The 16,015-nt window shown below is 42.2% G+C and overlaps 1 protein-coding gene across 1 annotated transcript; it reads right to left on the bottom strand.

The window, feature by feature from the left end:
* Positions 1 to 854: 854 nt before the first annotated feature.
* On the bottom strand, positions 855 to 9,587 carry si:ch211-125o16.4 (neuroblast differentiation-associated protein AHNAK). Its single transcript, XM_032541944.1, has 5 exons — positions 9,411 to 9,587; positions 7,083 to 7,166; positions 6,803 to 6,923; positions 6,484 to 6,659; positions 855 to 5,130 (listed from the first exon to the last, which is right to left on the bottom strand). The coding sequence occupies exons 2-5, from the start codon at positions 7,083 to 7,085 to the stop codon at positions 1,300 to 1,302; spliced, it is 4,131 nt and encodes a 1,376-aa protein (XP_032397835.1). The 5' UTR covers positions 7,086 to 7,166; positions 9,411 to 9,587; the 3' UTR covers positions 855 to 1,299.
* Between the last annotated feature and the right edge of the window lie 6,428 nt (positions 9,588 to 16,015).

The following is a 16,015-nucleotide window of genomic DNA, read 5'->3' on the forward strand; positions in this document are numbered from 1 at the left end:
ATCATATAGTCCCAAGTGATGTCATCAGAAATGCAGCTTGCTCAGCCAATAGATAACCCTAATCTGAAACAAGCAGGAGGGCCTTGTATGGAGTTCATGTGTAGCAGAGCTGCAGGTCATTCACAGAGATGTCTTATAAGACCCGGATGCAGGATGTCTTATAAGACCTGGATGCAGGATGTCTTATAAGACCTGGATGCAGGATGTCTTATAAGACCTGGATGCAACGTTAATGGTGGAGCCCCTATGAGAGTTGCTCCATCGTGCATCTGCCAAAAGAAATGGCTAAGCTTCCGGGTTTACTTCTGACCCTTGACAGGTTTTTAAATCAATTTTCTTAGCTCAAAGAAGTTTTTCAAACAGAAAGATTCCATGAATTAAACATTTGGAATAGAGTCTGTAGTTGGAGGGGTCCTGGCAGCCGTTCAACATACGTCTCATTCACAGTTGCACCGGGATCGTTTTTGCAGACGCTGCCGTGGTCCTGCTCCACGCCCTGCTATCCCCCACACTGATACACTATTACTAGTTATACTAGTACTAGTTCTATTATCTTTACTGTTACTATAATTGCAACTATTCATCATTATGCCCACTGCTATAATTATATTAAGTCATGTTTCTGTGTCTTTCTCTCTCTCTCTTTCTCCCTCCCTCCCTCCCACCAACAGCCAGGTTCTGTTCTTCCTGTAAAAAGGAAGGTTTCCTTCGCCACTGTCGCACTTTAGGGGGAATTGTTGGGTTTTTGTAAATAATAGAGTGTGGTCTAGAAAATCATTAATTTTGGATGCAAACCAATAAATCATTAATTTAGTAGTATAATCTCTTTTTTTATTAAAGAATCACAAGTAAAATAAATGTATAGTTATTTATTGAAGAAAAAATTAACAAATATATCAATTCACGCAATTCTCTTCTGTGAAAATTTAAAGGTAAAGTAATGCATTTCTCAGAAACTTAAACAGCTCGATGTGATCACATGCAATACTGAGGCAGTTATGTAATAGTTAACATACTTCCAAATCAACAATGTTTAGAAAAACAGCTTATATAAATAACAGGAATATACACGTAGTTTAAAAAAACAATCTTTTTCATTTGGCTACTCAAAGTTATTACACATGGAGGGTACTGTAGCTGCATTATCTGCAGAAAACTGTAGCAAGCATAGGTAAACATTATATCATTATCAACATCTGAGTTTAGGGTCCCAAACTTAGGGAAGAAAACTGGTAAAGTAAGATTTATTTACAATGTTTCTGGACTGAAGCTTTACCCATCAGGTTAGCCTAGAAGGAATCAGTCAGCATCTGAATCTTTGATATCAAGGCCGAGCATATTGGAGAGGCTCAATGACAATTTGTCATTTGCACCTAATGCCGAAATCTCAGGGGCTACCAAGCCCAGTGCCGACTCTGGCTTTTCTACTTTGAAAGTACCTCCTCTCACCAAAGCAGAATCTCCTTCTTTTGTCAAGGCGCTAACATCAAGACTTGGGGCGGAGAGCTTGAGATCGACATCAGATGGTGGGAGGGTAACTGAGGTTGCTTTGTTCTTTGACATTTTCAATCTCTCCATAAGGTCAATCTTTCCTCCTGCTTTTGATGTTGCATTTACCACTGGCAAGCGTATCCCTTTGCTGACGATATAATCCTTTTCCTCTGTGTTAAGTTTTAATGAGCCTAAGGTATCACTACTTCCTGAAACGTCATCAATGCTGTTCCTGGGTAGTCTGTGGACTTTAAATACAGGATACAATTTTGAATTTTCAAGATTGGCATCCACATTTGGAGCTTTGGGTCCTTTGATGTCTTCCGTAGTAGTGCCTATGTTGATCTTTGGTGCCTTGAGTCCAGCCTCCACTGAAGGATGAACACTGGGAACTTCTACTTCAGGTCTTGAAAGACCCAGTTTTGGAACCTTGAAATGAGGCATATTAAATTCCCCCAGATGGGAATCAAAATCTAGACCTGGTGTCTTTAACTGTGCATCAGGTCCTTTGAGGTCTGTTTTGGCCAGGTTGATATCCATATTTGGTGCTTCCAGTTTAGTTTTTGGCAACTTGGTGTCTATGTTTGGTGCTGAGAGGTTTCCATCAATTTTTGGTGAAGACAGGCTGAGAGCTGGTGCATTCAAGTTGAGATCAGGTACCTGCAGGTCTGCTTTTGGTAGATCCAGACTGGGTCCCTTCACATCAGCTTTGGGCAAATTAAGGTTTACATGTGGAGCCTTAATCTTCGGTGTAGAAAGATTGAAGTCTGGTACACTGATGTTTGTTTTTGGGGCTGAAAGGTTTATGTCTGTCTTAAGATCAGTATCCAGATCTGGAGTACTGAGTTCGCCTTTGATAGTGGGGGCAGAAAGATTCAAGTTAGGTGCTTTGGCATCAGCTGTTGGCAATTTAAGATTTACATCAGGAAAAGAGACACTGTCAGCATCAACATCAATATTAGGTCCTTTTAGGTCCTTTTTAAATCTTGGTAAGTTTATTTTGGGTAGCTTGATTTTTCCAGCTAGGGAGTCAACCTCTGGACCTTGAAGGTCTACATTGGGACCTTTTAGATCAGCTTTTGGTAAATTGATGTCGAGATCCGGTGCATCAAGACCAACTTTTGGTGCAGACAAGAGACCTGATGCTTTTAGGTCTACATTAGGTGCATCCACATCACCTTTAGGTAAGACAAGACGTCTGGCGTCAATGTCTGGTGCTTTTAAATCAGCATCCAATTCAGGAGCCTTGGCTTTTGGCCCATTGAATTTTGGTAGTTTAAGTTTAGGAAACTTCAGCTTACCATCGGGTATGTTAATATCTGGGTTAATATTTGGACCACTAAGATCTACATCTGGACCTTTGACTTTAGCATTAGGCATGCCAATGCTGAGGTCTGGAGATTTAATTCCACCCTCAATGTTTGGTGCTGAAAAATGTGGTGCACTCAAATTCGCATCAAGTGCCTTGAGGTCCAAGTCAGGTACCTTCACATCAGCATCGATGCCACCCTTTGGACCCTTCAGTGAGCCAAGTTTGGGTTTATTGAAGTTGAACCATTTTAATTTTCCAGAAGGACCTTCAACATCTGGAGCATTAATGTCTAACTTAGGGCCTTCCAGGTCAGCTTTTGGTAAGTTTAGATTTACATCTGGTGCGTTTATCTCACCATCAAACTTTGGAGCTCTGAGACTCAAGTCAGGGGCTGAAACATCAGCATTTAGATTTGCATCTGGACTATTAGGACCTGAGACTGACCACTTTGGCTTTTTAAAAGTTGGAAGTTTAAACTTCCCAGATGGAGCCTTGATGTCAGCATTTGGTGCGTTAAGATCTATATCAGCTTTGGGTAAATTCAGATCAACATCAGGTCCCTCGAGTGATGGAGCAGAGAGACTGAGATCAGGTGCTTTTAAATTAGCATCAAGGTCAACATCTGGGCCTTTCACCTTTGCCCCAGGAAACTGGAACTTTGGCTTTCTGAGTGTTGGAAACTTGATTTTACCAGAAGGAGCCTCAATGTCAGCATTTGGTGTTTTAAGATCTACATTAGCTTTGGGTAAATTCAGATCAACATCAGGTCCATTAAGTGATGGAGCAGAGAGACTGAGATCAGGTGCTTTAACATCTGCATCAAGGTCAACATCTGGGCCTTTCACCTTAGCCCCAGGAAGATGGAACTTGGGCTTTTTGAGTGTTGGGAACTTGATTTTGCCAGAAGGAGCATCTATGTCAGCATTTGGTGCTTTTAGACCAAGGTTAGCTTTGGGCAAATTCAGATCAACATCTGGAACAGAGAGATCAACATCTGGTGTGCTCAGATCTGCATTCAGGTCCATATCAGTGTTTGGGCCATTAAGTTTGGGTTTCTTCCACTTCTGATGAGGCCAGTTAATTTTCCCTGATGGAGCATCAATCCCAAGATCTGGGGCATCAAAATCTACCTTGGGGCCATTAAGTTCAGATTTTGGGAGATTCAGCTCAGCATTTGGTACATTAATCTTTGGTGCTGAGACATTTAAATCTGGTGTGTTTAGGTCTGCATCTATGCCCAAGTCTGCTTTTGGGCCTTGAAGTTTGGGCTTCTTCCATTTAAGGTGAGGCCAGTTTATTTGACCAGATGGAGCATCTACATCAATATTTGGGGTTTGCATGTCTAGATCAGGGCCTTTGAGGTCAGCCTTTGGCAAATTAATGTCAAAATCTGGGGAATTTATTCCACCCTCCACTTTTGGAAGAGAAGGTGTATTCAGGTTTGCATCTGAAGCCAAATCAGCTTTTAAGCCATTAAGTCCGGGTTTCTTCCATTTCAAATGAGGCCAATTGATTTTACCAGATGGAGCATCAATGTCAAGATTTGGGTTTTGAAGATCCAGATCAAGGCTTTTGATGTCAGCTTTGGGACAATTAATGTCAACATCTGGTACACTTAGATCCCCATTGATCTTTGGTTTGGTGAGGCTGAAATCAGGTGCAGACAGGTCAGAATTTAAGTTGGCATCCGGTCCTTTAACTTTGGGACCTTTCCATTTTAAATGGGGCCACTTGCCTTTGCCTGAGGGTGCCTCGATGTCAGCATTTGGGGTTCCTAAATTTACATTAGGACCATTCAGATCCACTTTTGGCCCATTCAGGTTCAAATCTGGACTTTTAAGATCTAATTTTGGGGCTGCCAGATTGAGGTCTGGGGTCTTTACATTTCCACTGACAGAAGGGAGATCACCAGAAACATCCATTTTTGCTTTTGGTGATTTGAGTTGAGGCAGATTGAAGTGTGGCATCGAGAATTTCGGGGCATTGTAATTAATGTTGCCTGTCTTGATATCAGGTTTCTCGAGTGAGGAATTGGGGGTGTTGAGCTTGGGAGTTGAGACCCTGACATCAGGTGCTTTAAGGCTGCCATCTAGATCTCCTTTTATATCTGGTCCAGTCAGTCCTAGGGAGGGCATTGTGAACTTGGCACCAGCATCAGCTGAGCGCTTATTTAGACTGAGACTGGGAAGGTCTCCATTGAGAGTGGGACCACCTATTTCACCCCCCAACCCCTGTGTGGCATTTAGCTTTCCACTCAGGCCATTAAGGGAAATAACAGGTGCCTCAGCTGATGCATCCAGTGACAGATCCTTCTTGAGGTTGAGCGTCTGTTGGTAATGGAGTGATAAACAAAGTAGGTTAACATTGATTAAAGTATTTATCAGTTTCCGTTTGGTTACACTGTGTCAGAGAGATGCTCTAACTGTTAAAAAATGTCTTTGCATTTAATTCATTAAATATCTCATGGCATGAACATTTCACTTTATGAGTTTTTTTTTATGTAATATGCGTTCCCCCAGCCTGCCTTTGGTCCCCCCAGTGGCTAGAAATCGTGATAGGTGTAAACCGAGTCCTGGGTATCCTGCTCTGCCTTTGAGAAAATGAAAGCTCAGATGGGCCGAGATGGAATCTTCCCCTTATGAGGTCATAAGGAGAAAGGTCTGGGGCATCAAAATCTACCTTGGGGCCATTAAGTTCAGATTTTGGGAGATTCAGCTCAGCATTTGGTACATTAATCTTTGGCACTCAGACATTTAAATCTGGTGTGTTTAGGTCTGCATTTATGCCTGAGTCTGCTTTTGGGCCTTGACGTTTAGGCTTCTTTCTTTCTTATATAGACCACTAAGGTCTATGTAAAAGAGACTTCAGATACAGTATTAGGGGACCACTAAGGTCTATATAAAAGAAAACTTCAGATACAGTATTAGGGGACCACTAAGGTCTATATAAAAGAGACTTCAGATACAGTATTAGGGACCACTAAGGTCTATATAAAGAGACTTCAGACACAGTATTAGGGACCACTAAGGTCTATATAAAAGAGACTTCAGATACAGTATTAGGGACCAGTAAGGTCTATGTAAAAGAGACTTCAGACACAGTATTAGGGGACCACTAAGGTCTATATAAAAGAGACTTCAGATACAGTATTAGGTGACCACTAAGGTCTATATAAAAGAGACTTCAGATACAGTATTAGGGACCAGTAAGGTCTATGTAAAAGAGACTTCAGACACAGTATTAGGGGACCACTAAGGTCTATATAAAAGAGACTTCAGATACAGTATTAGGGGACCACTAAGGTCTATATAAAAGAGACTTCAGATACAGTATTAGGGACCACTAAGGTCTATATAAAAGCATCCAAAGACCACCATGTCATGGGACCTTTAATAAAATGTGCAAAGGGCTTTAGTGGGCTTTAGTGATTTTTGAAGTGCCCTGGGAGGAAATAACAGTCAGTGGATGATGAGTTTTCGTAGATTAATGCTAGCCTATAGACCATACCACAGTTGGCCCACATCAGACTGGGTCACCTCACCAAAATAACAAAAGCTTACCCCTTGTGGTAGGTTTTATATGCTTAGAGATATCCTTTTGATTGGAACTACTTTTGAAACACAATCCCAGGATTAGAGCTAAGTGTTTCATTTTTAATTTGGGTGAACCGACCCTTTTACCTTTGTAGAGTCTGTGAGGTCTAATCCCAGGGAGCCAAGGCCAGCGCTGGCGTTTAGTTGCTTCTTTGTCAGAAACTTCATGTTGTGATCATATGGCTCCAGGACCCTCAGGATGTTCAGCACTTCATTTTTGTTGAGGTGGTCTAGGTGTATGGTGGCTGCAACAATCTCATCCCCTGGAACAAGTAGAAACAACTCCTCAAAACCAGCATGTTTCTATGTTCTCCTTCCATCCTGTATCTGCAGTTACTGCTTGAGCATTCCAAACCTGCAGCAAGAATAATTTATGAGTTACATTGTTAACTTCCTTTTCTCTTACCTACGTGAAGGCCACTCATTGCAGCATTTGTGTCATCGGTCATTCCTGTGACGACGACTCCTTTCTCAGAGTCGTCTAGGCACAGGCTGTCTGAGAAACCTCTACTCTTCTTGTCCCCGCTCTATGTTTAAAAGTAGATTAAAGTACATATGATAAGACACTTTAGACCATTGTCACACATTTGCACCATGTGTTCTGCTACAGTGACATTTTGTCATAAAGACAATTGCTATCACATATAATATTTAGCCATTTTTTTATGTTGGCTTTTCCTACTTACCATAATGTCTTAGACGTAGTTACATCCACATATCTTGGACTTTACACCAAAACACATAGAAAATCCAAACCAGAGCAAAGTTATCTGTAAAACATCCGAGAAAAGCAACATTAGTTATGAACTTATAAATCAGTGACATAACTATACTGTGTACATTTTGAAAGATCAAGATGAAGGGAAGAAAAGCAGAATTTTTAACAAATGATTATTGTTTCAGTCTTTTAAGAATATTTGAAAACAAAAGTGAAATATCTACTGACTGAGATTATTGTAAATCATTATCCTTATCCATGAAAACCCATTCCTTTTATTTAATTTAGAGTCCTCACCATGAAAACAGCCTGCAACATGGTTTTCACATCACTAATAATAATAATAAAGTCCCAGTTCAGGTTTCCAGTGTGCATTCAGTTAAAAGAATGTCCAACATTAACAGGAGTGAAGCGAATGTGGACAAGTGATGGTCTGGGTTTGATGTGGTTTAAACTGATGTAAGAAGTAGTACTCAGAGTAGTACTCAGTCACAATGCAGTCTGCATGGGGTGCAGTACGGGTGTGTAGAAAGAAGTAGTACTGCCAAATAAACGGGTACTTCTGTGTTGCTATGCATGTCAGGTTTGAACTCAAACAGACTCGCATACATTTAGACCTTTTAACCAATTCCCATACTACTGTTTGATGTGATTCATGGCTGGTTTTCATGGTGTAACCTACAGTAGGCCTGTACAGCTACCTAACATCTTTAGCAGTTGCTGATATTTTTTACACATTAGAACATAGAAGTTGACATTGAAACATAAAAGAAGATAAGATGACAATAGTGCAAAGAGAACCATCACAAGTCATAGTATGAGTAAAGCACTAGCTGAAGATCTTCATTATAGCTTCCTTTCACCAGCTGTCTGTAGATCTAACTGGGGGTCAGTTCAACCCCCACACACACTGCCTGTGCTATGAGTTCTTCAGCTGTCTCACTTTGGACCCTGACTGACAGAGAAACCACGACGCCCACACACCGTGCCACCTCATGCTTCAGGAATCCGAATCCTCTGCCATGTTTGTTCAGGGGAATGAATGCATCTAAACTAGTTGGTTTGGATGCATTCTGACTGACATGCCACACCGCTCAGCTCAGCAGACACACACACACACACACACACACACACAGCCCTCCCCTAAACCACACCCCAACATCTCATGGATATGCTAATGTAATTCACCTGCAGCACGGTTGCATAAAAAAGGACATATCAGGCTTTACATTTAGTAATACTGGACAGTCCTCAGAAAATGGGAATCAAGGACTTTTTCTTCCATAAAAGTTCCAAACTCTGCAATAATGCCACAAAAAACCTTGGTATCAATCGGTCAGCACCCATCACTGTTAATGCAACACACATGACCAGACGCATCTATAAAAGTTGATTAGGTCCTAAGAGAAAACCACTCAGCAGTCCTAACTGCTCAAATAGTTCTGACTAAAAAAATCTACAACCTGGCTGTGTGCGATGACAGGCCACATTAATAATAACCTGTCAACTGATATGCTTAATGCATTGTTTTCTGAGGATATATAGAATGAGAGCTTCAAATATAACTCAGGGGACAATGGGTATCATATCACCCCTTTCTAGAATTAATGATGCTCCTGCACAGACGTCCTTCATTTCCAAAGAAATAAGAAATGTTATATTATAATATTGGCATAACGACTTAACTGCACAGTGGCTTCAGGACTTCAGTGACTTCCCCAGAAATCATCAATTTAAAGGAAACTAGAACATCAGTACAGTCACGAGATATTTAAAAAACCGATTTAGAGCATTGCGGTTAGTGGGTGTATCCTCTGAAACAGCAGTGAGACAAACCACAGAGTGTCCCGCAGGGTGGAGAGCAGGGACAGCCGGGTTTGGTATGTCCCGGTCGGGACAGCCGCCAGTCACACCGACAGCAGTACGGATCACAATATGGAACCTGTTGTTAACACCGGTCCAAAGAGTCTTGGGACTTTGCAACTGAGTCATGTCGTGTCAAATTTTAAAAAATCCCCAATTTGGGGTTTATAAAATGACACCTTTTGGAAATTATCACAATCATTCCAATACACTGTATGTCAAAAATATGGACCTCTAACTTCACACATGCTATTTTCAGATTCCTTTAAACTCAGTGTGTATCATGCACCAAACCTTACTCGAAAGTCATAAAGTTATTTTTAACTTGACTTATACGTTTCCTTCTTAGATACAAGAAGATGCATCATACTATAAACATCAAAAAACAGAAAGAGGCTAAGATGTATATGTATATATTTATCTATGGACTCACCGTGTGCTGTTGGCAGGAAAGCCCAGGGACAGATGTCTCCTCCTCAGCGTATCACTGCTGCTCTGGCAGGCCCGAGGGGATGGAGCTGCAGTTAAATGCCCAAAAGCAAGCCAGGAGAACAGGTTGGGCCGCATCAGAGCCAACTCTCCTCCTGCCTGGTACCATTTGCCCCTTGCAACACACACACTCCCACATACACACACACACACACACACACACACACACACACCCGCCTCGCCTTTAAAAATGTTACAGAGACAGTCTCAGAGGCATGGTGGCAGCCGAAACCTGATGAGGAGCATACCACTCCTTCCTAACAGGACTAACCAGGTTTGCAAAGAAAAGACACGTAGCAACCCTGTCTCACACACAAACACTTCACTCACACACTCCATTTCTCTTCCACTTTGACATCTTACATTCTGATGCCAACACACTTTTTTTTTAATCACTTTTTGGCACTTTTGCTTTGATGCAGCAGGCCATGCACTGGAATTTGCTGTTATTTTGAAATTGAGTTAAAGCAGGGGTCTTCAACATGTTTTAAGCCGAGGACCCCTAACTGAGAGACACGCAGCAGGGACCCCTACTACATGCTGTATATTGTATAATATGAAGTTGCATATTAAACTGGGCCTACAACTTGTAGGGTGGCCTAAAGCCGTTTGCATGCCTTTTGCATAGAATACTCAGCTATTAAAATAATTACTGTTGACATGATTTCATGAATCATGTTTCTATGGTAAACACACATGTGTTCCAGACAGTCCTCAGGATGACCTGGAACTGGATGGTCTTGGTGACCACCTTACCTACAGGCACGTAAGCAGTGGGATTTAGATTTGCTAATAATATGTTGGATTCATGTTAAGACTTTTTAATTTTTTTAAATACTTAAAAAACATATCAATTATTTGGAGCCCTGAGGACTCCATAGGGGTCCTGACCCCCTGTTGAAGATCTTTGACTTAAAGGATCGTTGCACAGATTTTTGCATGATTTTTCCATTCCTAATTGTTTTTGAGAAGGTAAACACTATTTTTTTTCTATTTTATTCAAAGCTTTGTTCAGAGATTTTTACTCATTACTACACTAGCATTTAGCAACAATAAATCAGCATGATAATCATGTTTCATGTCACTGGTGCAATAGACAGAGGACTCAAATGCAAGACTCGACTCAAAAACAGGAAGAGTCAAAGTCAAGTTTCTTTCTTTGCTGACGAGCTGGGCTTGGCTCATAGGTAAGCAAAAAGTCCAGAGGAATCTAAAACCACTAGGCTAAGATAAAGACCAAGTACCAAGAGTACCAAGTTTAACTTCTCCCACCCCCCACCCCCACCCCCCTGGCAAAGGGGGACCGGACGTGAAGCATCTGAAACAAGACAAGAGGTGAGTTTACGTAACAAAACGGAAAGTAATGACTAAATAGAATAACTCTGTGTGTGTGTGTGTGTGTGTGTGTGTGTGTGTGTGTGTGTGTGTGTGTGTGTGTGCAGGCATGCGTGAGAGACTGTGATCAGAGACCAGAGACCAATTTTCATTCATTAATGAAGATTTTGAATGAAGTTTAGGAGCAGCCCCCCCCCCCCCCCTCCCCCCCCGTCCCACCTCGACCAGCCTTCATATTCCTCGACCCGATCTCCAGCACATCCTCTCGGACCGACCACCCAAACAACATCTCTTTTATTAACAGTCAATGTAATCAAGAATTCATGAAACATTTAAATTACATATTGTCAGTTGACTGGGTTCCACTGAGTCACACACGGGGAAATATTGTAGTTTATATTGTAAGATTTTACATACAGTACGCAATTGAAACATCAATTTTAAGTACTCTAATATCCAACACAAATATATTTATAAAGCACCTTTAAAAACAAGAAGAACATATGGATTAAAATTTGCTATGCCTTGACCAACTACAGCAAAGTATTAACACGTCACTTATGATGATTCATAACAGGAGGCATATTAGGTTTAGGGAAATGGCGGACCCCAAAATGTAGAGGCAACAGGGCAGTGGCAGCTTCAGGATTTAATAAATAAAAGGGATACAGCAAAAAGAATCCTGAAGAAAGCAGACACACACACACACACACCACACACACACACACACACACACCAGGTAAAGTTCAAAGTTCAAAGTTCAAAATGTATTGTCATATGCACTTTAGTACAAGTACCACAGCAATGAAATACAGTATGCCCTATTGCACTCTCTCAGCACCAGTCAACAGTAACAATCAATAACAATAATATAGGTTAAAAACATAAAACCATTAAACCACCACAATAAACAGTGGCTAAGTGACTAAACACAGACCCCAGCCCTCCTTCCTGCTGCGCTATCATTCAACAACCTGATTACCTGAGGATAAAAACTATCCCTAAAACGTGATGTGCGCGTTGGGATACTCTGCAACCGTCTCCCTGATGGAAGGTGGGAGAAGAGGTTGTGTGCAGGATGACTAGAATCCTGCATAATACTACGTGCTCTTCTAACAAGAGTGAAAAGAGGGACAGGTGATACAGGGGCTCAGGAACAGGTGAAACACATCAGGGAGGGGCAGACAATCACGAAGGCAGGAAGTAAAACAAGACATGACATGGGATAAACAGACTTCAAAATAAAACAGGAAACTGAAGCATAAAACATACACAAGGATGAAAACAAAGACCACAACAGACAGTAAACAACAAGGAAACAGGGAGAAAATGAACACAATAAAACAGGAAAACTACAACAGAAAACTACAAACACAATAGGGCATTCTGCATAATGAGTACTTTTACTTTAAATATTTTCTTGTCAATACTTCTAAACTTATACTGGAGTACATTTCTGAATGCAGGAGTGTTTGATAGTGTGGCATGTTGCTTCAAAGTTACTAGTAAGTTATTAACAGTTCTTGTTTCGCCCATGGTTCCGGACCCCTAACCTTAAAAAGGCCCGATGCGTGATACGTTAGAGAAGCCCTGATATGAGATATGACATATTGTTTTAACAGAGATTCAGCAATCACAACATGACATTTGCTTTCTGTTGGAAGGCCCTTCATATATTCGGAAGATAGTACTGCTCCGATGTATCTTAGTAAGGTGAGTTAGAAAGATGCATGCCAAGCTATGCAGCGTGAGTCACTACCCAACCCAATCAACGTGATGACCTCGTGGAGCAGAGCTTCAGAAGGGGAGTTGTCAGTGGAAGACAATAGCTGAACGATGAGCAATAGAAACTCCAGAGGAGTGAGTTAGCGTGTCAGAGTCCTGCTTGATGTCAGCCTTTTCTAGCACAATGACTTCCTAAACCAAAGATGAAAAGCCATCTTCCACATAGGAGTCCCAGAACACTGCTAATCATTCAGATGGGGAGTAGTGTGCAAAGCCCTCTCTGGAAAGGCCCCGGCGTTAGCTTTCACTCCAAATAATCAGAAGGACGCTAGCTTGAGGCGATGCAGAAATATCGAACAGTACTTAACGTGATTTATAGATTCCTCATTATGGATTTATTGCTCATAGACACTGCAGTTCCAGGCTAAATTACAAAGCTTCTGGAAGGCCTGCGATCACATGGAGGACCTCGCTGAAACTCTCCACTTCTAAACAACACGTTTCTTCACTGCATGGATCTGGCGATGTTAAATATGACATAAAATGTATATTAATGTTGTATACAACACAGTTGCAAGGCACCGGGCTGTGTGTGACTTATGATTCTGTAAGCGTACAGTATGTCCCTTGCAATCCCTGACCCGGGTCCTGTCCCTGTTGCCCCGCTCCAGCAGTGGGACGACCTGTTGCCATGCCGGGCAGGTAGCAGGCCGCTGCTCCAGCGGTATGAGGGAGACGGCATTTCCAGCTCATGAACTCCCACTATGTATGTTGGGACAATGGTACCCAGAAGTCAGTGTCCAACATAACCTCATTCAATACGATACAACTTTATTGACAGTTCACACCCAAATTCATTTTGCATTCCCAAGCAGCTCCGCTCAAAAGAAGGAATAAAATTAAAATCCACACAGAGCTAGACAACAATTAAACATGTAGTACTAAGATAAAGACATATCAACACCCATGGCAAAGAACCACGTTACGGGATATGTTCTGATCCAGACCTTCTCCTAACCTTTCAGGGCAGACGAGTCCTTCTGTGGAGGAAAAAGTTTATTTTGCATTTTTGATCCTTGACAACAGCTAAGTGGGCCACTTGTATAACTTGTTGATTCACTGTTGTATAACTATTATTATTGTTTTGTGTTTCATTTATCAATTATATAACCTGTTTTGGTCACATATCAAGCTCATGTTTTGAGAAGTTACAACTTGTTTTGGTCATGTTTGGAGGACGGCGCTCCGGTTTTGGAAACATGGTTTTGAGGCAGGTGCGCCGGACTCACCAGGGGATCGGCTGGGAGCGAGGACTGGCCCCCCCGCTCACACACGATCCCTTGTTTGTTAAGAGAATAAAAGACGGAGAGTCCTCGGTCCAACAGAGCCTGCCTGTGAGTCGCGTACGAGACGTCCAGCAACGTTGATGCGGGCCCTGCCGGACCTAAGGCTCTCCAGTCCTGTGTCGAGGTAAGAGCTCTGGAGTAGTGTTTACTCTGCATCACGTACTGAGGGCATGTCTGTTGTATGCCGTTTGCTTTGCTGTGTTCTGTGGGGAATAAAGAGACACATTATTTGTGTAGACTGGAGAGAACAGCGTCTGAGAGTTTGTTTGCAGAGTAGTGTTCACTTTGCATTCAGCGTCTGTGGAGTAGTGTTGACTTTGCAGTGTGTGTTGACAGTGTGAGCTGTGCTCGCTGTCTTGCTGTGTTCTGTGGCGGAGTAGACGAGCACTCTACTCTAGCAGAAAACAGTCTTTGAAGATCATCTGCTTGTACCCGACCACCCCGCGATCCTGTCTAAAGATTTCACAAAACACCTTCCATAGATGACGGAGATGTAGCAGCTGTATGAAGTGCTGCTCACCCTGCCAAGGCCAGAAACCACACACATAACACAACTCAGCTCAACACCTCCAGCATGAGTTAAATACTCGTTCAGGAACTCAGGAACTTCAGAGAGCTGGGACCAGGCGGCCCTGTGTGACTGTAGTCTATATCCACGACCTTTCATTTCTGGGGTTGCTCTGTTGCCTCGAGATGTTCTTCTTTTTGGCCCGATGTCCGTCCCCTTCCTTTGTCTCAGTGTTGGCGTTCTAAACTGTGGTGGATTTGTGAGGACTCTGGTTACCTGGTCCTGAGTCTCAGTGGACTGATCCGGTGGCCATGCAGACCAGTGAGGGAAGAGACACAGCTCTGCAGTTTACCGCTAACAATAAGTCCTTTTCTCTGCTGAGAAAAGTGTTCTTGAACCGTTCATCACAAAGATCTGTCAGGATTAAAGTGTCACCAGTGTGTCACAGCAAGAACAAGGGTAGGTTTCACTGATAAAACACGCATTCTGCTAGGAAACCTTTTTAAAGCATCAAATGAGACACAAGGTTTCTAAAGCAGCACACTGGAAGCCTGTTCCTTCCATTTACAGGGGAGACAATCTTGGATTTAATAAAATGCATAATTAGATTTCCTGTTAAAGGTTGATGGTGATTTAGTTTGCACACGTCTGTTAGCCCACGGCGGCTTTCTACAGTCAGAGACAAGGAAGAAAAAACCCAGCTCCTCCATTCATGTCTCAGTCACTGCTTCACTTCAGGTTCAGACTTGTGCCGTTTAATGAATACTTGTGGAATAGAAAACACACACACACACACACACACACACACACACACACACACACACACACACACACACACAGATACATACACACACGGATACATACACACACACACAAACACACACAGATACATACACACACACACACACACAAGACAGATACATAAGCACAAACACATACATACACACACACACGCACACCCACACACACACACACACACACACACACAGACACACACACAAAGACAGATACATACGCACAGACACATACATACACACACACACACACACACACAGACACGCACACACACACACACACACAGACATACACACACACACACACACACAGACACACACACACACACACACACTTGCACACAGATACACACGCACGCACACAGACACACTCACACACACACACACAGATACATATACACAAATACACAAACACACCACACACAAACACACACACACACAAACACACACACACACACACAGACAGACACAAAGACAAAGACAAAGACACACACACACACACACATTCTCCTCATAGCTGGCCTGCTTCTCACTTCAAAGCCAAATTCTTAATTTATCAGTACTGAGCTGCGGGGGTGGGGGGGTCATTCCACAAGTTCCGCTCTGATTCGTGCCTCTGACTAGCCTCTTGTCTCTTTAACACTCTTAGGTATTGTAGTCACTAGTTAGAGCCATTCATGCCTAAATATGACTTTGAAGAGACACCAGGATCAGGGTTTGGTTTCACACACAATAAGTCGATGTCCTATGTTGTGTTGTTTACTTCATATGTCTGGAAAAAGAAAATGTATCTAAAATCATCTTAATGTGTTTTATATGTATTTTTCTGTCCTAAATTACC

This window comes from Etheostoma spectabile, chromosome 17 (genome assembly GCF_008692095.1).
Source record: "Etheostoma spectabile isolate EspeVRDwgs_2016 chromosome 17, UIUC_Espe_1.0, whole genome shotgun sequence".
Classification (NCBI taxonomy): domain Eukaryota; kingdom Metazoa; phylum Chordata; class Actinopteri; order Perciformes; family Percidae; genus Etheostoma; species Etheostoma spectabile.

What these genes read in the sequence shown, in the direction of transcription:
- si:ch211-125o16.4 (XM_032541944.1), bottom strand. An exon ending in AATGAGTGGCCTTCACGTAG is followed by an intron (nt 6,660 to 6,802) that starts GTAAGAGAAAAG and finishes TACTTGTTCCAG; the next exon opens with GGGATGAGATTGTTGCAGCC. An exon ending in ACCTCACAGACTCTACAAAG is followed by an intron (nt 5,131 to 6,483) that starts GTAAAAGGGTCG and finishes CATTACCAACAG; the next exon opens with ACGCTCAACCTCAAGAAGGA.